This window comes from Oryzias latipes, chromosome 1, assembly GCF_002234675.1.
Source record: "Oryzias latipes chromosome 1, ASM223467v1".
Classification (NCBI taxonomy): Eukaryota; Metazoa; Chordata; class Actinopteri; order Beloniformes; family Adrianichthyidae; genus Oryzias; species Oryzias latipes.
The window spans coordinates 30,823,748-30,851,269 of record NC_019859.2 but is presented as its reverse complement, the minus strand read 5'-3'; the positions used below and the strand labels follow the sequence as shown (position 1 = coordinate 30,851,269).

Sequence of the window (27,522 nt, the reverse complement as noted above, 5' to 3'; positions counted from 1 at the left end):
AGCAAATACCAACTCCGAGAAGCATGAGTTGTATTTCCAGATAAACTAGATACAATCTTTCATACCATACTTCTCTTCAACATACCGGTAAATCATATGGTGGTGGTGTGTAAAGCTTTCTTTAAAATAAAGCTGGCATGAGAGAACTTTTAGTAGATGTATATAAATTGTTCCCTTTTTTGCAATAATATTTTGCATGAAGTAAGTTAAAGAATTTGAGTAATTGTAACATATTAGCCTTTATTTGTCTTTTTAAAAACTTCTATGTCAAAGTCAGCCTTTTCTCTCCTTTTGCATTTGTTTCCACAGGGTTGCCAGATCCCTTTGCCAAAGTGGTTGTGGATGGCTCAGGACAATGTCACTCTACAGACACTGTGAGAAATACTCTTGACCCAAAGTGGAATCAACATTATGATCTGTAAGTCTTCAAAAGAGCTCTGAGATGTCTGGCATGTTATTGTCCTCCCTTTATGCAATTGAAAAAAAAAAAATAGTGTTCTTATACGGGGATGTGTTTTGATCTACATGTTTCAGTCTACAGGATATTTGTAGGCTGGGCCGACTCCTGGAAAATGTGGGGCAAAGGAAAATTCATTAAAAAAAGGATAACAGTTTTCTATTTTGTCAGATTTTAGTAAAACAAACTGAAAGCACATAAACAAAAATTGTCTGGTCAGGAAAATTATAATGACCAAAACGTCAAATCCTAAACTACTGGTAAAATCACAGAATAACAAAAGTAAGAGTCCAGGTCTAGATTGTGCTTCTGTGCACCGAGTGAAAAGTATAGTTTCTTTCTGACTCTGAACTTAAAGATTGTCTAAGATCATCAGGAAGACTGTTAGACTGTTCCAGGTTTTATCTAAATAAAGCGGAAACTTTTCTGTGTTTAGTCCTGACCCAGCAGAGGGTCTGTCCCTGAGCTCCTCCGAGTCCCAGGTGCTTCTCATAGGACTAAGATGTCAGAGGTGTACTTTAGTGAAGAGACTTGCACACAAGAAGAGTAGAAATTCTATTTTCTGAGTGACATGAAGCCAGGGCAAAGATCAGAGGGGAGTGCTGATCTGATGTGATCGTACTTCCCGGTTTCATTAAGGATCCAAGTAGCAGCAATCTGGATGAACTGCATCTGCCTTACAGCAAGTTGACTAAGTCCACAGACCACAGCAGCTTTTTAACCTGCTGGAGATGAATACGTGTCTTTAGACAGGATCTCTCTTTTTACGGAGACAGTAACATTCTGATTATGTTATTTAATGTGATTAATGAAGTTCTTGTCAGAGTTCATAGATTTAGATTCCTCAACTGATTTGTAGGTGTCAGAGAAAAATTCTGAAGATGACTGTTTACTCCAAAGATGAAGATCATAAGGCTCAAAGAAGGAAAATGGTAAATTCTTACAAAAAATTCAAAAGTTTAGCGTTTTTAGTGAAAACCTTTTATCTTTTAGAATACATTTTTTGTTACAACCTTTGACCCCCTTTTTTAAAAGTATTTAGACATGAGCCTCTAACCCCTTTTGGTAACTCTTTCCTGTTTGAGCGGTCCAGATACTAAGAGGAGCCTTTTCCCAAACATTTGGCCTCTTCCTTTGGTTCAGGAAATGGCTAACATGCCACAGAAAGCATATGGGATAGTGGGCTTGGCAAATTTCCACCTCACCACACCTCCATTAGCAGCCTACAGCTTTTGGGGGGTGGGGTCTTTCCCCTGTGGACCTAACTCACCATAAAGTGTCATAAACACCCTAAGTTTCTTTTTCTGATTTTAAACCAACTATTATAACAACGTGTTTATTAACAATGCGTTTAATTTAAACACAACCACCATTTTTAAAACAAACACACCAAACTCGTAGTGGTTTGTGTGCTAGCGTCTGGCATGTTATGGACCAGACAATAATGTGTTTTTAACCACACAGTCAAACAAGAATGACAAAACAACCCTTGAAATATGAAAACGTTTACATTCGTTAACATTACCTCATTCATGGAAATCTGTTAAAAGTTGAGCAATATTAAATACAAAAATGAAAATGTCACATCTGCAACAATGCATCTCAAAAGATGTTTATTGTAAAATTGGACTATGCCAAAAACTCCAAAAGCAGCATTTTTTTTTAAACACTACATTTTCACCATGTAGGAATTTATAGACGAAGAAAGCTGATTTTGTTTGAATGAAATTGGAGTGACCGGAGTGCCATCAATTTGTGACAGTCAACTCCTAGATATCTTGCAGCATTTTTAAAACAAACATAAAAAATATTTTTAAATAAAACTGATTTTTTTCTTTTGCTGTGAGTATGCCAGAAAACGGTTTATCAGCATTTGTAGTTTTGTTTAATCAAACAAAGTGCTCAGTAAGAAAGCCCCACTGTGAATCATATATTGTGTAATAGAATTTAGATTTGGACAAACTGCCAGACTATGATTACATTTATGTCAGCAAGTATGTGGTTGTGCACTATTGTGTGAACCGTGTTTACGACAAGAGCCGACTCGGCCTCAGACAGCGGTAGAGCACATTAAGGGGACTTCCTCTGTCTTCAACCGCGACTAGACTCGCTCTGGCTGTGCTGCTCCCATGAACTTGCTCAAACACACATTTCTTAGAAATCTGCAAATGCAGAACTGATGTACGAACTTTACCTTTGTCAGTGCATTCAAACTCTTAGGAAGAACTGTTGCTTGCTTGTTATTTAAATGTTTATCACATCCAGAGATCAATTGTTACCTTTTTTTAAAGTCAGTCATTTGTGCTGTAGGCAAGATTATGTACAGGAAATAAATGATTTTTTTCCCCCCACTTTTCCTTTTTTAGTTACATTGGAAAGGCAGACTCCATCACCATCAGTGTATGGAACCATAAGAAGATTCACAAAAAGCAAGGTGCAGGTTTTCTTGGCTGTGTCCGCCTCCTGTCCAACACAATCAACAGACTTAAAGACACAGGCTGTAAGTCTTGCTTTAAAATTTCCTCTGTGTGTATCACTGTGCCTGATATGGTCCTGTCTGCTCGTCTACTTCTGCTTTTTAAACCTCAAATTCAAATATTCCATTATTGGAGAGCGCTGTGCGGCTTTTATAAAGTACAAAATGAACACAGTGGTCGCTGAATTGCAACCTGGTGGTTATGTAAGCAGGTCTAGCTGTTCTTCAAACATCCCTAGCTTGGCTCATACTCAGATTTGTGGTCCAGACCAAGTGTCTCAAAGAAAAGAGACAAACAATGTGTCTCCCCTATGTCTGTTTTTCTAGTTGCAGCAGTTTGATATCTTTCAAGCCTGCTGCTGCTTGTGTCCTTGCCAATAATTATTTCCTGCAGCAGACATCTGGAATCTGGGACTCAGGGTGTATTCAGACTGGAAAACTCCTCTGTTCCGGATGGAGTCTGCTTTATTTGTTCCGGATCGAGTCCGGAACCTTGCGTTTGGTCTGTATTCAGACTGCCGTCAGGCAGACCATCCTGTTATGGACCAAAGCTTGTAAGCACAAGCACGTGACTTAAGTTCTCTTCAGTCATTGGCCTGGTACTACAAGGGCAGGTCAAAAGAACAAGAGAAAGATGGACGTGCTGCGCTTTGCAGTTCTTATTGGCACAGTAAACATTTTAAAACTTTATATTCCGATTACCAGTTTTGAACGTCCGGAACAAAGCTTTTTACTTGTTACTTTGGTATGGTGGAGGCATGCTGCAAGGCAGTTACTGTCAAGGAGACGTGCCGTTTGTGCTTTAACTCAGAGGTTGCTAGAAACTGCAGTGATGAGGAGATGTCGGGTATGACAGTACGCTAAGTGTTTATGACATAGATTGTTGGGAAAACGTTGTGAGAAACAATGTGCTTCACATTAAAAATGGTATTGATGAGTCTGAATTCATCACATCAGCTGCTGTGTCTTATTGTTGTGGTGTTATGCCATTTTTAAAAAGAGAACTCTGTTAGGGAAACTACGAGGTAGCTTTTAGGGTGATGGCACAGCAGTGCTGGGGCGCGTGCCGCGTACAAGACACAGAAAGGCATGTATGAAGTGTTGTCTGCGGTATAAAAATAAACATTCCAAGGAGTTTGACACCTTTTTTTGTTTGATAACACGACAATCATTGCTTTACAGTTGTCTGCGGTTAAAATCTTACTCTGTTTACGTCGGCTACGGTGGCCGTTTTGGTTCACACCTAATGTGTCCAGTCTGAATACACCCTTAGTATGTTGTCGAGGTGCATTTTGAAGAAAGACCATTTTAGTCAAAGGAACAGAAATTAAATAACTCATTAATAGAGATATTTAATTAATTTCTGCAAACATGTTCTTAAAATAACTAAACAAATCAACTTTACAGAACTTCAAAATAAGGTCCAACTTTTGTGCCATTTTATATATATATATATATATATATATATATATATATATATATATATATATATAATATATATATATAATATATTTTATGGCTACATGGTTATCAATCATGCCATCCTTCTAATTGTAGAAGTTAACTGATGGTGAGGTATATACTTTTAAATATATAAGTACTGGTATTATTTTCCAGCTATGGTTTATTTATTTTTATTATTTAAGTCACCTTCCAAAAAAAGAAAAAAATCAAACTGGTACATGACCACACCAGATTATATGGTTTTAGGTGATATAGTCCATGTTAACATCTCTATACCAATGAATATGTTTGATAAATATACACAATATTACTGCAGTTCTTTTATTTTGAACTTTGTTTGCTCTTCAATTGCATGTATTTGTATTAAGCATGTGTGTATATATACTTACTGGCCTCTTATTAGGCACACCTTGCTAGTACCGGTTCGGACTCCCTTTTGCCTTTAGAACTGCCTTAATCCTTGGTGGCGTAGATTCAACAAGGCACTGGAAACATTCCTCAGAGAGTTTGGTCCATATTGACATGATGGCATCATGCAGTTGCTGCAGATTTGTCAGCTGCTAGATTGTAACCACTGGTTATTTTAGTTACTGTTGCCTTTCTATCAGCTGGAACCAGTCTGACCATTCTCCTCTGACCTCTAGCCATCAACAAGATTTCTGTAGATCAACAGTTTCTGAAAAACTCCGACTAGCCCGTATGGCGCCTACACCTTGACCAAGTCTACATGCCTAAATGCTTTGAGTTGCTGCCATGTAATTGGCTGATTAGAAATTTGCGTTAACGAGCAGCTTGACAAGTGTGCCTAATGAAGTGGCCAGTGAGTGTACATACATTTTAATTGGCTCATGTGCAACTTTTTTCTTCAGCTTTTAGTTACAAGAAAAATGAATATTTAATCTCTGGTCTTTGTTTCAGGAACAAGAAAATGTTGTAGACTTCATTTTGTGCTTTTGCACATCTAGTCTTCTACCTTAACTTAATACCAGCCCCTCTTTAGTCTAGAGACTATACATATGTGCACTCTCACTTATACGCACAAAAAATAACTCTAAAACGGGGGGGGGGAAATATTAATAACCCCCACAAAAGGAATATTCATTCAAAATTGTTTCATTTTCCCTGCTTGGTGGGCTGTTGAACCATTTGGCAAGAAGGTATCCAGCATTTACTAGAAGTTTCTCTGGTTTCACTCACAGCTTCCTGAAAGTTTCCTGCTGCAAAGCAGACACAGGTTATCTTTCTACATTCCCTCAAACTAACAAACACACACACTGTCATTGTTTCAAAATGGCCACTTAGAAAGCTATTGTAAGAGTGAGTTTTCTTCACTGATTGCTCTCTCTCTCACTTTTATTCCAACATACAGCCAAAGCCACACTTTAAAAAACAGAATGAATCGGTTAAACAGCAGCAGCACAGTTGAAAAGCTGTTGGTCTCCACGTACATTTATGTAGCTGGTTTTTTTTTCTTTTTTTTGCAGCACACAGTTGTTAGAGCTCTAAAGAGTTACTGTGGTAAATGCTTGTGGTTAAGATCTATAAAAGTCCTGTCTCTCTCTTTTCCTTCTTTCTTGTTCAAAAAGGAAATCGGTTTACTGCTCCTACCATGTAAAGATTTGGGCATCTCTATTTAGTCTAGATACACGTCCTGATCTGACAACTGTGGTGTATGTGAGAACATACAAAAAGTCTTTGTTCAGCTTTTATGTAATTACAAAAAAAAAACTGAAGGCATGACCTATTGGTTTTATCTTAATGTTGGTGTTTGGAGAAGTAGGCTCTCTATTTTTTTTAAATTTCCTTTTATCTCCTGTCCTAGTTTGCATCCAGTCCCTCCCAATTATTATTATTATTTTTAACCAGAAGCTACACTCTGTTATGTCCCATTCAGCCTCTCACCCTGCAGCCACACACATGCTTGGTGCCCTGAATAGTAAGTGCTCCTGAGCTGGTCAGGGGAATTGCTCATGTTGTAGACTTGGTTTGCCCAGCTCAAATGCATAAAGAGCACTTCAAACAAGAATTAACTCATACTTCAGGCCTCCAGGTTTACACTAATTATTTTTCCCAAAAATTTTCTGTTCAAGGAAAGTTTTCCACTGTACTTTCTTTCCTTCTCTTAAAAGTAATCTAGCTGTTCAAACAGGATTCATGATATTGCATCTTATACTCAAATACTGCAGTGGAGTGGTGACACTTAAGGATACATGTGCAAATTACAATTGATCTATTTAGACACCCTGTAGAGCAAACAAATACACATAGTCTTAACTTGGGTTCATCTTTGCATTATCTAAAATATTCCATCATATTTAGACATCATAAATCCATTTTACTGACAGGAAAAGATTATTATAATTAGGCCTGCACAATAAATCGCCCATTTTTTCTTATCGCAATGTCAAACTGTACAATACGCATATAAAAGTCGCAGAAAATTGCGATAAATGGTAACCTTAAATGTGCTATAGCAATCATATGGCAGCTTGAAGTATTTAACGAATCAAATAAATCCCTTTATGTTAGATGCTCACCTCCTGTGTAGACGAGGGTAATTTGGAGTGAAATTCAAGTTATGTTGACTCTTATTTTAATTAAACTGGTGCAGTGAAATGGAAATGAAATGTCTGGATGTATTTAGTTGTTTTGCTATTTGTTCATGTATTGTATTATATCATCATCGCAATATTGATCACTAATATCGCAAATCACGAGTTTTCCTCATCATGCAGCATTTATCGTAATTTTGACCCAGTCCCTATTAAAACACCAAATAAAAGGTTTATTTAGATCTTGCTCTATAGTTTAGGAGTCTTCTGTTATTTTTTTTTTAAATATTTACCTTCACATTTAATTATAAGTTAAATCTATAAACAACCTTTCTGACATTTTGAGAGATAAATCGATGTGTTGTTTGCAGATCAGAGACTTGATCTTAATAAGCTGGGCCCCAACGACAACGACACTGTGAGAGGACAGATAGTAGGTAAGACGGACGCTGCAGTTTGCTGATTTAAGTTACATGTGTCTGTGTTTGTGTGTGAATATGCATATTTATATATGTATGTATGTATGTACGCCCAACTCACACAGTAGGGCAAAACGATATTTGTCAGTCATCTAAAGTCTATTAAAAAAGACAAGTTTGGTCTGTAATATTTATCATAGATACACTTCAACTGTGAGACAAAATGGAAACAATCCAAGAAACCACATTGGGTTTTTTTTTTAAAGAATGTATTTGTGTAATGGTGCAGAAAATACGTTTTTGGTCAGTAACAAAAGCTCACCTCAATATTTTGTGATGCAACCCTTGTTGTCAATGACAGAAGTCAAATGTTTTCATGATGAGTTATATATACACTACTCACAATAAGTTAGGGATTTTGTTATTAACATGAGTTATTTTCTTATTTGGTCTGAATTTTAATGAAATACATTAAAGCTTCCTTTAATAATACAAATAATGAGTGAGAGAAAACACAATTTTCATTATTTTGATATTTAATACACCCAAATTCAAGACAATAATAAAGGTATCCCCAAATAACAAACACTAACCATGTCTATATCAGGTATCTCTACCATTTGTCAGCATGCTTCTTAATAGCCTCATGATGGTCTGAGGCAATGTGTTCCACTCTTCCTCAAGTGCTACATGCAGTTCTGCCAGGCCACTTGGGGTTGGGGTACAATCATCCAGTCTCTAATTCAGCTGGTTGCAGATGTGCTCTATGGGGTTCAGGTCAGGGGACACTATTGGCCATGCCAAATTACCTACTATGAATTCCTGAAGTCCAGCTGTGACAATTTTGTAACAATGTGGTAGAGTATTTTCATCCATGAAGAGAAAGTTGGGGCTATGCTGGTGGAATTGGGGGATGATGATGGGTTCTATGATGACTTTGACGGAAGAACATGCAGTGACTGGGCAATAACCCAATTGGTTTTACACTGACTGATGATGCCTGCCCAGACTCTTGCCCCTCCTCCACCCAAGTGAACCTTGGTGACTATGTGACCTCAGCGTATTGCTCACCTCACCTTCTCCACCAACACGGACAACCGTCATTTCTGTGCAAAGTGACCTGACACTGAACAGTGAGCAAGATGATAGACAATTGCTGCATTGTCCCAAAGTTGCATATTCTTGAGTCCAGTGCAAGCATTCATTGCAGTGTCTTGGTGTCAGTGGAGTTGCATGCAATGGTGTTTGGCATTCAAGTCAAAGTGATGGAGTTGGTTGCAAATGGTTCGTCAGGAAGCCGCAGTACCCCTCACATCTCGTAAACAGGATTGTAGCTGTGTGCCATTTGCAAAACCATGTCTCTTGAGTGCAGAGGTCCTCAGATACTTGTCTTTTTGTGTTCTGACACTGTCTGGTCTCCTGGGTCTGTCACAAACTCTGCCAGTTGTTCTGTGTCTTGATGCAAGTTGGCTCATGACACTTTGAGGCACACAAGGCACAACCCAAAGGCAAGCTGGTCCATGAAGCGACGTGTGTTCATGGCTGTTTGAATGATGAATTTGGAATGACTTGCTGGCTAAATCAACCTATTAGATGCACAGAATGTTAAAATTGATGCCACAGTAAAAAGGTTTTTCTTTTAGATTCTTTTGGTTTTGGCCCCAATAAAAATACACACTGTACACAGTGAGATCATTATGTGGGAAAAACTAAATAAGGTTGTCTACCACCCCAAAACAATTGCCTCCCTATCCCAAAAATCTGAAAAAGACCCTGTCTATACGACATCCACTGAGTTTTTCAGAGTATCCCTAATTTACTGTGAGTAGCATATTTCAGAATTAAATAAATACTTTGCTCTGTAGTTGTTAATAAAGTGTAATTTATATTTTTGATGTATTTTTCCACTTCAGTAAGTCTACAGTCCAGAGATCGTATTGGGACTGGAGGACCTGTGGTGGACTGCAGTCGGCTGTTTGACAACGACTTACCTGATGGGTCAGTCTTTGGTTGATGCTCTTCGACAATAAGTCATGGAAATTATTTTTCTTTTTTTCAGACTTTTTTATTCATTACTCTTGACCATTTATCAACACTCTTTCTAAATGTCTCTCTAACTTTTTGAATGTTTGTAGAATGTAGTTGGGATTGTGTCAATGTGTTAGTAACTTTAACAGGATAACTATAAATTTATTACATCTACTTTGATTCAAACTGTTTTACTGATGTAAATTCTTGTATGTAACAGTTGGGAGGAAAGAAGGACGACATCTGGAAGGATACAGTACCTTAACCACATCACCCGTACCACCCAATGGGAGAGACCTACCAGGTACATATTTGAAAATTTTTAACTTGGTATCTCCCAAACACTGTTTAATTTCAACAAATAGACTGAAACTGTACCTTGAATTAATCACAAACTTTGAAATGGTTGCAGTCCAGAAGTTTACAAAAGCACAGTAGTAATGTTAGTCTTTGGCCCTTTGTCCAGTTCCTCTCTGATGGAAAAAGAGATCACATGTTCGCTCAAATCAAAACAATAATAGTCTGTTAGGCTCCCAACCCAATGTGTTGTTGGACATGCACACACACAGGCACACATGCATGCTCAGCTAAACAAACTACGCAGTTAGTCTTGCAGCCAACTGTTTCAGCAGGAACAACTGTCGCCTACTTAGCCTGTATTGCTGGAACCATTAGAGGAAAAGCCAGATACACCCACCCTTTTTTACCTCATACTTTAAGGTGTCCCGAAGCAGTGAGGGATGGGGAAGAGACAGGAAATGGTGACAAATACCGGTAGGTCTTTTTTATTTGTTGCACAGAGGCACTTATAAATAGTGAAACAGAATGATGACTGGGCAGGGGAGACTACATAGACGTATGATGGGACCAATGATTTTAAGTATAGTGTAAAAGCTAAACATTGGAAAGAGGTACCTGATAGAAAAAGTTGTCACTCATGTATGGAGGAAAGTGACGGGAAATGTAGTTTATAAAAACAGAGCAAGAGGAAGTGGGTGAGAGAGGGAGTGAATGGAGTGGTTATGAGTCCAGGCTGTAGATAGCCAAGGCGTCAGTAACTCTGCAAGCCAGACAGTGGTGAGACACATGGTCAGTCGTGGTTAGTGTGTGCAAAGTATGTTAGGCTGGATGTTTTTGTGTTTTCTTATCAGATACATTTTGGGAGTCGTCTTGTAACTAAAAAAAAAATATGCAAAAGGGATTTATTTTTATATGCATGGAATGGAAGTATTAGCTATAAAATAGAACTATAGCTATATATGATAAACTACTGTAATTGCAAAGAGAGTCTGTTATAACTTTTTCTTTTTGTACTAAGAATTAGCTGCCTATATGACATAAATTGTCTGAACAAGTAACAAGAAATGTAAAAGCGTGTTCTGAAGTGTGAACTCGTCTTAATATCAAGTACTTTAGGCCCAAATTTCCAGATATGGGTCTGAAGGCTAAAGCTCAGATACAGGTTTATCATGGAACAGAAACGTTATCCCATGTACATCAGCAAATGAAACAGCAATAAACCAGTCTCAAGCTGAACACCCATTCCTTCAAGAGGCTGTGTGTGATCTGTGTGTGATTTTCAGATAAGGCATGAATGAAAAACACTTGAAGCCAGGTTAAAGAAGTGTCAGACGGTTACAGTAGTCTAGTGAACATGTTGTAACAGGAGAGCTGTACAGAAAAGAATGCCCACATGACTGAGCAGACTGAATCCAACTTATTTCAAAGTTAAAGGCAGGTCTTATTACAAATACTTTCCCCACAGACCTGCATCAGAGTACTCTAGCCCATCAGGGCGCCCCTCCAGCTGTGTGGTTGATGAGAACACTCCAGTCATGACACCTGTTAATGGGGCTGTGGCCAGCTGCCCTCTTGGTGAACAACGGGTCCAGGAGAGACGGGTTCGGTCACAACGGCATCGGAACTACATGAGTCGTACACATCTTCATACGCCACCTGACCTGCCTGAGGGCTATGGTGAGAGACATACCTGTCAACCCTCCGCAGATGTTTCAGAATTCATTTATAAAAATCAATCTGACGTTTATCCCTTTTTCATATCTTTGATGGCAGAGAAGAGCATTGTTTAAAACGAATTTGTCAGACATTGCCATTTAAATGTTGATGCTGAACAAGCAGCCATGGGAATTGCCATATCTGCTGTCAAGCTGCTGTCAAGGGTTTTCATATCCCCCAATAATTACAACACATAACTGTCTGCTCACTAAAATTCAGTTGAATGCAGCTTAAAGGCCTGTTCACACCGGGACGAATTTCGCCGGCGATTTTCGCCGACGTTTAACGCCTCGTGACTAAACAAAGGGCCCCAATGAGAGTGTGCACACCGACGCGAAAAAACGCCAGGCGTTAAAGCGTCAAAAAAAAAAAACGCCTCGGGTTCGTTTTTTTTTTTCGACGCGTCGCGTCGAAATCTACTCGACCAATGAGAACGGCGCTTTTGCTCACGTGTCTGGAGCTTCTGAAGTTACAGTAAAACACAACTTGGGGGCGCTCAAACAAAACTGCCTTGCTGAGCACACATACCAGCGAAGAAGATAGACGCCAAGTAGCGTCTACACAGCCGCGAAGCAATAATGACGGACATTCTAAAACATCCCCGAACCAAGCACCAGTTGGAGCTACTGGTGCTTGAAATATTCATGTTTTCTTTGTTTGATTCTGACAAGCGTGTAAATACTTGCTCTCTTCTTCTGAGTGAAAAGCGACTTTAAGAAGCGTAAAGTTGCGCAGCGCCACCTTGTGTACAGGAGTATTTCGGTTTTACATTAAGCGCCATCTAATGTCAGGGAATGAAATTGCATGTTCACTCCACTCATCGTCAGCGAAAATCGCCTGGGTGTGAACACAAAAAACGTGGCGAAAAACGCTGGCGAATAACGCCTGGCGAATATTCGTCCCGGTGTGTACGGGCCTTAAGTCTGAAGTTTTATACAGGTTTCCTGCGAGGTCTTAAAAAGTCTTAAAAGCACTGACTTTATCAATTTAGAAATAAAACCTTAAAAAGCTTTAAAGTAATTGTAAGTGTAGCAGAAGCCAGGTCCAGATATCTGGTCCATTTGGAGTTAGAAAGATAGAAGAAGGAGATTGAAGCAAGTATAATGAGCTTACTAACAACATTATAAGTTTAGCAACGGGGTCTTCTTTTTTTTCTTTTGGGTCACCACAGCGAATCAGCTTCCTCTGTCCAACCCTGTCTTCTCCACCCTCTCCTATAACACCAACTACCTTCATGTCTTCGTTTACTTACAAACTGATGTTTTCTCTCAGAAATCTTAAATAATTATTTTACTAGCAGCTCCAAGATTTTTCTATTTGTCTTTTCATTTTTGATGTTTTTATCATTCCCTCCCTGTTTTAGAGCAAAGAACAACCCAGCAAGGCCAGGTCTACTTCCTCCACACCCAGACTGGAGTAAGCACGTGGCATGACCCTCGGGTGCCCAGGTAAGTCCTTTACCATCATGTATTTCACCTACACACACACAAGAATTTAAGATTATCACTGAGTTTCTGAGTTGTTTTTTTTTGCCAAATCCTTGTGAATCAGAAGCCGTTTGAAAAAGCTTGTGGTTGTTCCAAACAAACTGCAATCTGCAGGCCACAAGCTCCCTTCTCCACTGAATCCTAATGCATCAACTTGCAGAGAGATACTTGCATTAATTAGCATCTTCATTTTCCTTGTCTGAGCTGGTATCTGGCTCAAAACTGTACAGTTGGATAGCTTCAATAATAAATGCCATTTTTGTTGCACCACTGATGTTAGCTTGGGGTAATGAGGGGCTGCAAGCTAGCAGGAGAGAGTGTAAACAATGGAATGATGGGATATTTTTCACGCAAACAGCCGCCCACCCACAACTCTCAGGCAAATTTCTGATAAACTCCTGCAACTTTGCAGAAAATATGACTTAAAAAAAGTTTCTTTAGTTTGGCAAAAGACTGCATGATCAGAATTAAAAGATGACTGGGAACCATCATTTTACAATAGATAGAAATATTAGTTGGATTGAGACTCTAAAGGAGCTGAAGCTTGGATTAAGAGGTTATGGTCTGCTCTTTGAGTGTTTTTAACTAGTAAATAATCGATTTAATAAAAGCATTTTTAGCTTTGTCTTTATGCATGTCTTTTTTCACATTGCTTTTATCTTCATTTCATTAGAGATCAATTAAGGTCAAACTATCTCCTCCTTGTCTTCAGTAAATGCCATCCACAAAATGTTTGTTATGCATTTGGAGTGCTGATAAGTTTGCAGTTTCCCTGGAGACTTTACATTATATATGGACCTTTTATTATCAGATAGTTTACAGTATAAATTAATTTGTTTGATATTTGCAAATGTCTTCAATGAATCACAGGACGCGCACTAAACAAGCATTAAAACACTTATTTTAAAAATGTAGAATTTCTTCTATTTATCTTTACCTTTTGCTTATTTGTTTGTTTGTTTGTTTATTTGTTTGTTCTTTTTCAATTTATACTTTCTATTTTGAGGCAATATTTGTTTTAAATTTTCTGTCCTGATTAACTTTTAAGGTAGGTGAAAAAGTCCACATTTTTCTCTGATGTAGGTTCTGAAGTATTAAGTTCGTGACGTCTGATTTGTTGCGGAATTATTATTATTTTTTTTTCTCAGGGACTTGAGCAATGTGAACTGCGAGGAACTGGGCCCGCTGCTCCCCGGCTGGGAGATCCGAAACACTGCCACGGGCCGGGTCTACTTTGTTGATCACAACAATCGAACAACGCAGTTCACAGACCCACGGCTGTCTGCAAACCTGCATCTGGTTCTCAAGTGAGGGAATCTGTCTGTTCTCAAGTCAACATGTCTGTTCTTTAGGCTTTTCTTGTTATGAGACTTATTCTTTCAGATTTTTTATTTTTAGTTTAATGAAAAAGATCTAAATTATAACCACATAGACAGACTTTATTACTTGATTTAATAGTCATTAAAGGGCCTATTCCCTGCTAAATCAATTCTTTGAGCTTTTAAGTGTATTATTTTATTTCTCACAAAAAGAAACCCTAAAGTGGTATTTAAATCTATTCACGCATTTCTGAGTTTTTCTCTAAAAACCTGCTCTCTGATCAACCCCCCCCAATCCACGAAAAACAAGCGGGTTCTCACATTGGGACACCGCAAAGCGAGGCCCATCTGGGAAGAGTCTGCCCTGCCAGCACCGCCCCCAGGCTAACACGAACACATTCTTCGTGGAGCTAGCGTTGATTTGCAAAAACTCTCTTATTTTATACGCACATCCAGCTTTGCAAAAGTTCAGATGTTGTTTGTTTTTGCAAAGCTACTCTAGGCAGACGTCATTGAATAGGCACAGGCAGAGAAATCGATGCCTCAGAGATCGACTCGTCTTACCTCCGGTTTGGAAAAGAACTCAGGACAATAACTTATATTTAGTTAAAAAATATATTTTCTTGTGTGCCAAAGGCAATATGTTATCATATATATGGATATAGTTTACTATAAAAGGCTTGAGAAAAGCGTGGTTTAGGCCCTTTAAAGTGTCATCTTTGTCGCAATCACTAATCTTACTGTATGTTTGTTTTCTTGTTCTTTTTTACTTTCATTACATTTTGTTTGCCTTTGTCTTTACTTTCTTTTTCATCTTTTTTATGCATTTCCTTTTCCTCCATTGTCCTCACACTCTTTTCCTCGTGTCTCATACGTGATCTCTTCTTAATTGTTTTTGGAAATCCTCTTGCTCTTTCCACTGGATTTTCTTTTGTTCATGTGAGATCTTCCTTTTACTGTCTTTCAATTTTTTTGTTTCTTCTTTCTTCATTTGCTGCTGTTCCTTTTTTAATGTCACCACTGATTTCACTGCCTCAACTATCCTTTTATTCACACTTCTTTTGAATTTTGGTTCTACTTTTTGTGGTTTCTTCACTCCCTCCTTCTGTTCTCCTCAGCAGCCCGAGTCCAAATGGTTCCCGTGTGGCCATGGACAGCCAAAACACTAACCTCAGGTACCCTTTCTAACACACACACACACACATGCAGAAACGTACACGTGTTCTCATGACATTTGTGGTTATGAAACTGTTGCAGATTCATGCTCTCACCTATAAATGCAACATATCTGTTTGGATATATGCAGCCTGAAAATGTTTTGCTAACATATAAAATACAGCACACGCACACAAACAAACAGTTACAGCACATACACACAGTTACAGCACACACACATACACACAGTTACAGCACACACACACACAGTTACAGTCATAAACCGTTAAAATCGCTGACACTCGTAGCTCTCCAAGGAGAATATCTAGTTATTGCAGGTTAGGTGGTTAGGTTCCATGTCCATGATAACTTCTGTAACACACCGACACAAATGAATCTGTTCAATTTCGATGTGTTTTATTTCTGTTCATCTCCATAAAACAGCAATAAGTAAAAGGATCTTACACATGTCTACATGGGAAATGAAGAAAGAATACTTGTTTTTATTCACCTTTCAAATTATTTGAACAAAGCAAAAATAATATATATATATTCAATTAAAATGTAAACAATGTACTGTATCTAAACATGTATATAGTTTACATCTAGCATTCAGTTTAGAACTTGCTTAGAACAACTTGCTGTTTAAATGTCAGTAGAGGGAACTCTGATAAAACGGGACCATTGATGTGAACTGTCCTCAAGACAACTTCAACTTCAGTATTTGATCTTCAATTATTGGAAGTGTTCAGTTATTCATTTACATTTTGATCAAGTTTGGGGCTTTTTTCTTTTGCGTTATTTTTTATGCTGGCAGGTAGGACAATGTAGGACAGATTTTTTTCTTTTATGCTAAATCTTTATTGAACGTTTTCACAACAACAAATAAATATATTTCCCAAATCCCCATCTGGTCCTTTACTCAAATAGTATCCATGTGTGTCTGAACAGTCTGTGGTGAGTTGATGTTATCCTGTCGACAACAACATGTAGTTGTGGCTCCTTATTTGGAGAGACTCAGCAAGATCTTGGAACCTTCAAAAGGTCAAACTTAATGAGCTATAATTTGTAATAAAGCTTTTCATCAGGCGCATGTATGTATAAAAGAAGCATGCCTTCCCTTGTAATTCTGTTCACAGCAAAGCGGGGAGGTGGTCAAAAAGGTTTTAATTCTTTCAGTTAAATAAACATCTATTTTTTTTCTCGAAGACGCGTGTCTTAAGGTTTGTTTTGAAGCCTTTTTTGAAGTGCTTTTGTGCTTGTGTTAGTTGTGATGTGTTAAAAAAAAACTTTATAAAAGTTTAGTGTGCTTTCTGGATTTGCATACATTTACTCTTCGGACTGCTGTGCCCCAGTCTGGTTATCTATCATAAGAGTCTGGCCTTAAAAATACAGAACTTTCTACCTTTTTTGGCAATTTAAAATATGAATAAGTTGGATATTTAAGTCCTCCCCATTGCTTCTTCGTCAAAAGTGTGATGCACAAATAAGACTGCAGATTGCACCTGGGTCTCCTCCTGATTTAAAAATGAATCAGACGTTCGTGGAGCCTTGACCTCAGCTGATCAGGGACATGTAGGCACAGCTGAACTGCTGCGGTCTGCCTCAGTCTGTCACATTCTGAGCTTCCTCCCCAACAGCAGCACAAACTGCTATGTCTAAAGAAGGACATCAGTGTTTGCTGAGTGTATTTTTAATATTGTTCATCTTTACATTAATGTTTTATTATGTTCTCTGTATGAGTGGTTTATTTAACTGGAGTGAGATGAAAACAGTTTCAATATGAGATGAACAGAAAGAGAAAACTCTGCCCATCAATATGTGTAGTATGTTTTTTTTCAATGGCCCATAAATTACGGTAGTAATGACTGGAGACACAGGAATCTCTGTCTATTTCTAAAACATGTTAGAAATAAGAATGTTACAGAAAGAATAAAAAACAAACAGGTGAGGTCAAAGGTAAAGCTTGCACATTCGGATCAGAGAGGAATGAACATATTTAAGTTCTTGTTTGTTGACTCAGTCACCTCATTGTCCTTACATCTGTGTAGCTGCAGTTTGAAGAGGCCAAATGTAGAAGCTTTGAAGGAAGTTTTGCTTAGTTTTGCTGCCCTTGGATTTTCTTTACTGGTCACAAAAGTACACGTTTAGGAACTAAAGACCATAACTGTTGCATGGAATTTTTTTTCATTCTCTACTCTTTCTTTTCTTGTCGTCTTCATCGCTAAAGTAGTTTTTAGAGCTACTTTGCAGCTGGCTTTCCTTTTTTTCAACATGTAAAAAGTCCTTGCTGCTGCAAACAAAAATGGCAATGGGGTTTCATTATATAGGAATTAAGTGGCGAAAGACTGCACCTGTTTAGCTTGGACAGCCCCTTTTCAGCCCCCAAACCCAGAGAAGTCAGGCATACAGATGTCGGCTGGTGCGGTTCCCAGTTACTGCCTCAAAGTGCACGGCTGTCCTTCACATTTTGGTGTGCTTCCTTTGTCTGGCCCTACAATAACCCTGCAGCGGACACTTGAAAAGAGTCCTCTGCTCAGTCAGCATCCTCTGCAGAGAAAATAAGGCCTGGTGTCCTGCTAAAGAGAGACTGTTTGTTCAAGGCCCACCCAGGCCCTTTGACCACCAGCACCACAGCGTTGACTGGAGCCAGCCAGAACTAGAAGGATCACCTTTGATGGTAACCAATTCTTTCTTAGGAAACAGAAAATGGCAGCAGTTCAAAACTGGATAGCATTTTGTTTTACCCTTTCTGTTATTTATTTGAAATTCCTTCGGGTACTTGGAGTGTGTCCAGAATATGCGCTATACTAGCACCTTTCTCAATACGCCAATAATCCTAAATTATATTACAGTGCTCAATTTCAAACCGCACTCTCTGGATTAAGCAGAAGAGGAAAAAAATGGATATTTTCACTGATGCTCTGGCAGAAACAGGAGGAAATGACTACACCCCGGACGTTTTTTGTCCTTTTTTACTTTTATCCAACAATTTCAGAAAAGAACAACTTCCGGGTGTGATCACTCACACCTTGATTGTGAGTTTGTTTTAGATGCTTTACAGCAAGTATAAATGTTCACACACACAAAAAACAAGAATTCTGGCAAGTCCTTTTCTCTGAGCCTGTTGAAATGTAATAAATAATTAAAACCCTAAATTTATCCCCACATATTTGACACTGTAAACTTGAGGGTATGCAGTATGGACGCAACGATGCACTTTCCCCACGATTCGGTTCAATGGTGTAACATGCGGTTTGGCTCTAAACCGAGAGTTGTGGCATCTTTTCTGATTTCAAAAGCCGGGCCTGTTGACATGGCTGTAAGAGGTTTGCCGAGGTTTAGCTCTGTGTTTAGAGATTAGTGAGGAGTTTAAGGGCTGAAGGGGAATTTCTTACAAGATTCCAGAGGCCGGTGGTTGAAGGATAAATGAAATGGAAGGATTTGGGAATTCCTTGCACAACACATGCGTTGACCTTTGAATAAATCCATAATCAAAGCCGTAAACAAGAGATTGCACAGGCCCACTAGATGTTACATCTGCAGTTTTTTCTGATTTCAAAAAGAGGAAAGAGTGACGTTTTGTCCTAATCGATCACTGACTCTTCATCCTCGACCTTCTCTCTCTGACCCTTTCCAATGCAGCAGCAATCAGTCTCAGCTGAAAGACCAGGGCGGTCCTGTTGGCCCTCCCCAGGCTCTGTCCCCAGCCCAGCTCCCAGAGGAGGCAGAGTGTCTGACGGTTCCCAAATACAAGAGAGACCTGGTGCAGAAGTTGAAGATCCTGAGACAGGAACTGTCACAGCATCAGCCGCAGGCCGGCCACTGCCGCATCGAGGTCAGCCGGGAGGAAATCTTTGAGGCAAGTTAAAAACTTTGACAACATGGAACAGGAGGTGATGTGTGGGCAAGACTGTCTCATGACTATGTTTCTAGAGTCTAACCTTCAACTAAAGCAGCCTTCTCAAGCTCACAGCTGCATTCACGGGTTTTTTCTCTCCCTTTTAACAATGCTTCAGAAAAAATCCAAGGCTTAGCACCAAAACATCTCAGTAAGCATCGTATTTTCAGAGAAAAGCGGGATAACTGCATTACACAGCCTCTTCTCAGTTCCTTTTTCTCCCCTTCCTGATCACTTGGTCAGCCGGGGGGGGGGGGCAAAGGCATTCTTTGTAGGTGATTTCAGCTGCTACAGTACTTTTGTGGGGTTGACTGGGAGAAGAGGGAAGCAAAGATTGCTGTTGCAGTTCTGAACATTTTGTATATGGGGTCTTTAATGGGTTATTATTAATTATTACTCCTTTAAAAAAAAAAAATTATTCTAACTGCGACAGTACAGGCCGAGCGGTGATCAGTATGTTTCTGTCCTGCTTTAGCAGAACAGCCGTTCAGCAAGTAAACCTATTTTAGGTAATGCTTGATGAAACATTGACACTCTGTTCAACTTCTACAGCTTTTTGGTTCAGATTGAATCTGTACAGGATGTGTAAATAACTGAAAAAGCAGTCACACGCAGTGTGTTTGGTCATGTTTTCAGGAAGACTGTTCTGCTTCAGACCAGGGAAGAGAAGCTTCATGTTTTTGTCAATGAAGGATTAAGTCGAGGTTGCAGGATCAATTTGACTAAAACCTCCAGTCAGGTTTTGTTGCAAAATATGGTTATGACTGAACTAAGTCTTACTAACTTAATAACTCGAATAAAAAGAAGATTGTAATTGTTCCATTGCTCAGTTTTGTAACTCTTCAATGATGGTGTCAAGTGTTTTAGGAAAGTGCATGAGAAGTGTCCTATATATTGATTTATAGAAAGCAGAGTAAAGTTCCTCCTGAAAAGAAGTGAAGAGGCGAGTGCAGGCAGGTCAGGTTGAAATGCGTGAAGAAGGTGAAGTGTCAGGTGTCACAGAAGAGTGTCAGCTCAAATGAAAGGAGAGGTGTAGAAAACCTGTGGTGAGACCAGCCATGAGGTTCAGCTTAGAGACTGTGGCTCTGAGGAAAATACAGGTAGCAGCCATGAAGAGGCTGAGGTTCTCTTTGGGAGGGACCAGGATGGATCAGGAATGACAGAGGGACAGATCATGTTAGAGGTTTTGGAGAGAAAAGTCAGAGAGGCCAGACTGAGGTGGTTCGAACATGTCCAGAGGAGAGACAGTGAGAAGAAGAGTCTAGAGCTGCCAGGCGAGATGTCTAGAGGAAGACCAAAGAGGAGGTTTATGGATGCAGTAAACGAAGACATGAAGGTAGTTGTTGTTATAGGAGATGAAGCAGAAACATCAGGTTAGATGGAGGAAGCTGATTCACTGTAGCGACCCCTGAAGGCAAAAGCTGAAATTATGCCTTAAGGTTTATTTTAAAAACTGTTTGCCTTCCTTTTGTTAATGTTCATGGTGTTTTATTTTGAAAAGTTTAGTTTTTGTGCATATTATAAGACGTCTACATGAAAAGTTGTGATTTTCTGTTCTTCCCTTATCAATTGAGGGAAGTCATTTAAATTAAGATGCAGAAAACACAATGATCACTTTCATTTGATTCGTTTTTTTTCTGTTGGGGGAATAATAGGAATCCTATCGACAAGTGATGAAGATGCGGCCAAAGGATCTTTGGAAACGGCTGATGATCAAGTTCAGAGGGGAAGAAGGTCTAGATTATGGAGGAGTTGCGAGGTAACAACGTGCCTGATGCTTTCCCGTCTGCAGGGTTCCACATGTTTGCTTGCTTTGAGCTGCTTTAACTTGGATTCTGTGTGTTTTAGGGAGTGGTTGTATCTGCTGTCACATGAGATGCTGAACCCGTACTATGGGCTGTTCCAATACTCCAGAGATGACATCTACACCCTTCAAATCAACCCAGACTCTGCTGTCAACCCTGTAGGAATCCCTTTTGCTTTGAAGTCCTGACCTGTGCTAGAGCGTCATTAAGTGTTTTTGTATCCCGCAAACCTGGAAAAAGTTCGAGTTCTTTATTTGATGCAAAATGATCTTCAAAAAGTTTGAGATTCAAAAAGAAGACTTCAACTGTATGTGACGGGTTTAGGAATGAAACCAACTGATGGGAGTCGTCGTCCATCATCGTCCTTCATTCTTGGTACGCTGTGTTTCACCTGCAGGAGCACCTGTCCTACTTCCATTTTGTGGGCCGCATCATGGGCCTGGCTGTGTTCCACGGCCACTACATCGATGGAGGCTTCACGCTGCCCTTCTACAAGCAGCTGCTGGGAAAACCCATCACGCTGGACGACATGGAGTCTGTGGACCCCGACCTTCACAACAGCCTCGTCTGGATTCTGTAAGGCTGTTGAAAGGGCTGTCGGTGACAGTTACACTTTATCTACTTATTCAAAGGGATGTAGAGGTGGTGTTGTTTACAGAATAAGGCATATGGGGTTCAGTGTCTTCCCCATAGAAACTATCAAACCTGGGAACTGAACCCTTGACTACCAGATTGGCAGAAGCTCAAACCATTGAGGTTTAGCCCCAAAAGAGAAAAACAAAAGAAAGAAATAAAATAAAAACAGACATTTATGTCAAAACCTGAGGTGTAGTTTATTCACTTGAGTTTGTCAAGATTCTTTCTACTTCTCTGGTTTTGTTATGAACTTTCTGCTTTTTTGCCGTAATATACACCGATAAAATAGAAAAAGTCTACGATTTTAGAGAGCAATAGTGTTTTTGGGGGTTAAAGGTTCATGTTGTAGGTTTTTTTAACCCTTTGAAAATTTACTTACCACACCGCTGCACCTTCAAATGCCCCTACAGTCGGACTGGAAGGAGGATTCAGAGGGCAGGGAAGAAATTTGGCCAGAGACACCAGGATCAATGTCTTTTTTCTAGCCAAATCCTGAAACAAAAGTTCCAGACAGTTCTCTCTCTTTGCTCTGTCCAGAGGAAATGACATCACTGGAGTCCTGGACCACACCTTCTGTGTGGAACACAGCGCCTACGGGGAAATTATCCCACATGAGCTCAAGCCAAACGGGAAGAGCATCTCTGTGACAGAGGACACCAAGAAGGAGTATGTCAGGTACAGAAAGACTCACTCTGCAACCTCAGACAGGGGAAAAAAACAACAACCCACCCACACCCCCCATATTTGTGCCGTCCCTCAGGTTGTACGTGAACTGGCGTTTCCTTCATGGCATCGAGGCTCAGTTTCTGGCCCTGCAGAAAGGTTTCAACGAGGTCATCCCACAGCACCTCCTCAAAGCTTTCGACGAGAAGGAGTTGGAGGTGCGTCACCTGTCTGCCTTTTTTCACACGTGGAGGTTACCCCAGTCAAGCAGATCTTATGTTCTGACGTGTTTTTCTGCCTTCAGCTCATCGTCTGCGGCCTGGGCAAGATCGACATCGTGGACTGGAGGTCCAACACCCGTCTGAAGCACTGCACCACAGACAGCAACATCGTCAAATGGTTCTGGAAAGCCGTGGAGTCATTTGATGAGGAAAGGAGGGCTCGGCTGCTGCAGTTTGTAACCGGCTCCTCTAGAGTCCCCCTGCAAGGCTTCAAGGCTTTACAAGGTAACCTGAGTTGAACCCCCACCATTCACACACACACACACACACACAGCAGCAGGTTCTGTGTGTGTCTGCTGGTTGCTGAGAACCTGCACCGGTCCTGATGATTCCTGTCTTCATGCAGGTGCTGCAGGACCCAGACTCTTCACAATCCATCAGATTGATGCCAACGCCAACAATCTGCCCAAAGCGCATACCTGGTTCGTATTACAGAAAATGCGTATTCATTTCCCAACAACAATGAATTCCTTTTCTTTTGGTTTTAGGGCACTTTTGGGTTAGGATTGTAGTCGTTAAGTTCAGATTGCTCTAGAAAACAGCGGCTCAAAAGGAGAAAGTGACCTGTGATGCTTTGTCCCCGTTCCTCCGTTTGGATGTCTCTCCGTCGTTCATGTGAATTCCTTTTCTCCGTCCCACTCCAGTTTCAACCGGATCGACATCCCCCCCTACGAGAGCTACGAAAAACTCTACGACAAGCTACTGACCGCCATCGAGGAGACGTGTGGCTTTGCAGTGGAATGAGAGCGCGTCATCCGTGGGAAGGGTTGATTGTGCTGACAGGTTTGTGTTGAGTCCGGCCTGCAGCCTTCCTCTGACCTCCCTCCACGTTCCCTCCTCATGATTTTGGTTTAAAGAGCTGCTATTAGATGATCCCATCTTTATTTCTTTTTGTTCTTTGGAACCTTTTTTTTTTATTAGAAAATTTAAAATTAAGAGACATTGTTTTACAAGAAACCGCTTGCTTTGAAGATTTCTTTGGACACCTGACAGCCGCAGTTCCCGCTCTTGTTCGGTAAACATTTACTGACTGATCCATGCCGTGCTACTGAACCTGTAACACTGCAAGTAGCCATGTCTTTCCTTTAGTAGCCACTCTAACAGCTAACACACCTTCCAGTCTTTGGACGGGTGTTCTCCTTCCTGTTAGAGGCACCATCCATTCATCCTACCTCAGAAAACTGCTTTGATTTTTGAAGGCTTTCATCCGAAAACACCACCGACCTTTCAAACAAAAAGGGATCCGTGTTCATTTGTTCACACCAGCAGCGATCTTTCCACTCGTGAAACATATCCTTTGAGAAGTGACCGAAGCGCTCTGCGTCGACGTAAAGCTCGCCCAGACCGCTCAGAGACTTTTGGACTCTGGTGATGAAGAAGGCGTACGCCACGCGCTGCCACCATGTGTAACGGCCGTTCCCTCGCCAGTCCCACGCATTAACCTCGCCCTTGTAAACCGCCACGATCTTCCTCTCATTTTCTCCCAAATAACATGCTGCATGCATGTCAGCGATCTGTAGGCCGACTTGGAGCGAGGATGGATGACTTTCTTCCTTCACATCACTTTAAAGGAAAGAAGTATTTCTCTGTAGACACTTAAGAGCACTTTACAAGCCAAGCGGTGACGGCAGGAGTGCGTTCTTCATGTTACTCAAACACATTTGTTTCTCTTTGTTTGTTTTTTTCAACCACGATAGAAATACTCAAAGGCAAAAAAAAAATCTAAACCTGTAATTTTTTAGTACATATGTATAAACGCATAGCTATTTTTTGTATATGATCTAATCGGTTTAAATGCAAGCATGTTGGTGTCCTTCACAGACCTCTTTGCATTCTCAGGTGAGTCATTTAAAAAAAAGTCATAATGATAGTATGGAAGGGGAAGAGAAAGGTCTACTAGAGGCCCCGTCTTTGTCATGGTGTGAGGGTGAAGGGATGTTTTCATTTTCATGTTGTGCAGCGGTTTGCTGCAGGACACAAAGACCAAACGGCACAGATCACGTTCTCGTTGTTGTGCACAGGAGTTTTATTGCACACCGACTTCATGAGCAACAAATAAATCCTCCGTGCTGAAAAACCTGGAAGTTGCTGCCGAACATCTGGGTGCTACGCAGAGGAATTGAATCATAACCAGAGAAACTGGTCACACACCCCCAGAATGAGTCAACAACAACAAAAAAATGCATGAATGGATGCTTGGGAGGGAATGTCTATTTATTTGCATATTTGTTCAAAGACTTTTTAAATAAGAAAAAGATAAATCTATTTGCATTTCTTTGTGTGTAAACTGCCTGCATTCATCTGCAACCATGAAGTTTATTAGGAAGAATGCATATCAACCTCTTGTTGCAAACGTCCTGAGACATAAATGTGTTGCACGTGTTTCTACAGAGCCGTGCTGCCGGTGACCCAGTCATCTCCTGGTTAAAACAATCCCCCTTAACCCTTGTGCTATCTTAGATGACCCCACCCTTACATTGACGTGTTCTCCCTACCATGACAAAGGTGGATAAAGGTGGAAAGATTTTATGTAATCCATGGACACCAGTGAAGATCACAAATCATTGAAGAAAAAAGGTTTAGCGCACTGTCTAGTGGGTCTAGATGACCCCACTCCCAATGTTAAAGTGCCTAGGATAGCACAAGGGTTACTCAGGTCGAAATGCCAAATGGATCCGTTTATCTTTTCAAACTAAATCTGGCACCATGTGAACCAGTCGACTCAAGTTTTAAAGAAATGTTTAAGATTATTGTAAAAATGTTCAACTTTGGTTCAAGTGGTTACAAAGCATAGGAGCTGTGGGAAGGGTTCAGAAAACGGTCCTGTGCCTTAACCCCTCAAAACCTGTGGTGTCATCCAGAGAGGGTCTTTTTATATTTGGACTGTGTACCGCAGGTCTTAAAGGGTTAATGACGAAATTGTAAGCAAATTCTCCTTGACGTGTAATTCAGCACCAAAATAAAAATGTAATGACCTTGTAAAAGCTCCATAAGTGTTTGCTTTCTGTTTTTGTATTTATTACATCCGTACTTGTGTTCATAGTTTTCATATCAGCTGCTCTGAGAGTTTGTAACTGACACTTGTATAAAAGAACAATAAAGATGCAAAGTAAGAAACGTCTTAAACCCTCGCAGAACATCGAGCAATAAAATGATGCTGTTTGAGAAGAACAGCTGTATGTTTTACAGAACCACTTGTAGTCCTGTCTTTATTTATTTTTACTGTATTGTGTTTAGTTAGTCTCTTACTTTTCTAATGAAATACACTCCTCACAACAAGTTACTTGTTTTTAAACGAGTGCTTTTTCTTTTTGGTCTGAATTTCATTGAAATACAAAAACGTTCCCTTTAATGTTATTGTTCACTTGTTCAACGTTCTGTAGATCCTTGTTCTCCCAAATGTGCATCCAAGTATCTGATTTGCTCAGGAAAACCTGTGCCTGTACATGAAATGGCTTTTAATGACATTTTTATCACATAAACATACAAATACAACACCGTGTGCATTGAGTATTCTGCAGATAACACAAGCTTGAACATGTTTTAGTGCACCTTTCTGGACGTTTGGGCAGAATATGACTTTTTTTTACACTGCAGTAGTTACTAACATCCCAGCTTTCACATGGTAAGTAAGGGCCACAAGAGGCCCAAGAGCACAGGAAGGGAGGTGTATAGCTGAAGATGATCGCTGAAGGTTAATGTAAAAGTACCACAGGATTGGGCTGTCCCGGGAGATTGTGTGTGTGATGGGGAGGGGGTCATTAAAAAACAAAAACAAACTTATACCTAACTGTTCTCCCAAACAACTAACCAACTAGACCTCCCCGATTCCACCGTCGTCCACTAGAGGTCACCCTATGCTCGTTTTTGCACCTTCGCTGAACAATCGCTACATGGCGCTTTAGGGGTGGGTGATCATACTTTGCCCTGCAGCTGTCGCCATTGACCCGTTTCTAGTGCAATTTTTGCTGAGCCAACACTCGATGTAACTAAAAGACTGGGAGTGTTTTCACTACACATTGCTTTGGGTGGCAGTTAATACTTTTCCCCACTAGATGGTGCCATTTCCCCGTTTGTCTTCCAACCTCGTCCACCAGGGGGCGCCCTTCCCGTGTCTTCCACGTGCACCTTCCTTGAACAAACACTAGATGGCGCTTTGGGACTGGGAGTTCATACTTTGCCCATCAAATGTTGCAATTTTTTTTGTCCACCCGTGCTGAATGAATGCTAGATGGCGTTTTTTTTTATTCAATAGGTCATCATTTCCCTGTTTCTTCTGTCACCTTTACTGGTCGAACTCTGAGTGGAGTTGTTTTGTTGTTTCCCATCTATCTTCTAAACAGAGTCTGTTTATCCCGCTCTCCGTCTGAGCTTGGGGGTCTGGGAGGCTCTGCTGGATTCTCTGTCATTGTCTTTTTAGCCCTTGTGCTATCCTATGGGGTCAAGATGACCATTGACGTGTTCTCCCTACCATGACAAAGGTGGAGAGGATTTCATGTAATCCATAGACACCAGTGAAGATCACAAATCATTGAAGAAAAAAGGTTCAGTCTAATGGGTCTAGATGACCCAACTCCCAATGTCAAGGTGCCTAGGATAGCACAAGGGTTAAGAGCCCTAGCTAAGCTCCAGGGGTCTGAGATCTGCCATGTGTCTCTACCGGGTCTTGCCCTGCTCTCTCACACGCTAACATCATGGAGTCTGGCCAACGTGGGGCTCCGCTGACCCTGTAATACAGCACCGGGACCCTGTCACCAGCCTCAGCAGTGGATGGCGGTCTCAGTGTCCTGTCCACCTTTGCATATGCGGGATATTCCTTTAAAAAAAACAGTAACTGCATAGAAAACAGAAAACATTTCAGCC

At 40.3% G+C, this 27,522-nt stretch overlaps 1 protein-coding gene across 5 annotated transcripts in view; it reads left to right on the top strand.

Moving 5' to 3' along the window:
* Positions 1-24,832, top strand: part of LOC101159489 (E3 ubiquitin-protein ligase SMURF2) — a 40,928-nt gene extending 16,096 nt beyond the window's left edge. The window contains exons 3-21 of one of the 5 annotated variants that reach the window (XM_023960354.1): positions 310-418; positions 2,824-2,957; positions 7,321-7,386; positions 9,282-9,366; positions 9,617-9,700; positions 10,117-10,170; positions 11,162-11,373; positions 12,776-12,860; positions 14,048-14,206; positions 15,340-15,393; positions 19,019-19,235; positions 20,930-21,033; positions 21,123-21,237; positions 21,477-21,655; positions 22,253-22,390; positions 22,476-22,596; positions 22,683-22,884; positions 23,006-23,081; positions 23,304-24,832. In XM_023960354.1, coding sequence (XP_023816122.1) covers positions 310-418; positions 2,824-2,957; positions 7,321-7,386; positions 9,282-9,366; positions 9,617-9,700; positions 10,117-10,170; positions 11,162-11,373; positions 12,776-12,860; positions 14,048-14,206; positions 15,340-15,393; positions 19,019-19,235; positions 20,930-21,033; positions 21,123-21,237; positions 21,477-21,655; positions 22,253-22,390; positions 22,476-22,596; positions 22,683-22,884; positions 23,006-23,081; positions 23,304-23,403 — 2,294 coding nt within the window. In that variant the 3' untranslated portion in view covers positions 23,404-24,832. Of the gene's footprint in view, positions 1-309; positions 419-2,823; positions 2,958-7,320; positions 7,387-9,281; positions 9,367-9,616; positions 9,701-10,116; positions 10,171-11,161; positions 11,374-12,775; positions 12,861-14,047; positions 14,207-15,336; positions 15,394-19,018; positions 19,236-20,929; positions 21,034-21,122; positions 21,238-21,476; positions 21,656-22,252; positions 22,391-22,475; positions 22,597-22,682; positions 22,885-23,005; positions 23,082-23,303 lie in introns of all 5 variants that reach the window. The other 4 variants (XM_023960356.1, XM_023960352.1, XM_023960359.1 and 1 more) reach the window with 4 other exon arrangements.
* Positions 24,833-27,522: the final 2,690 nt, after the last annotated feature.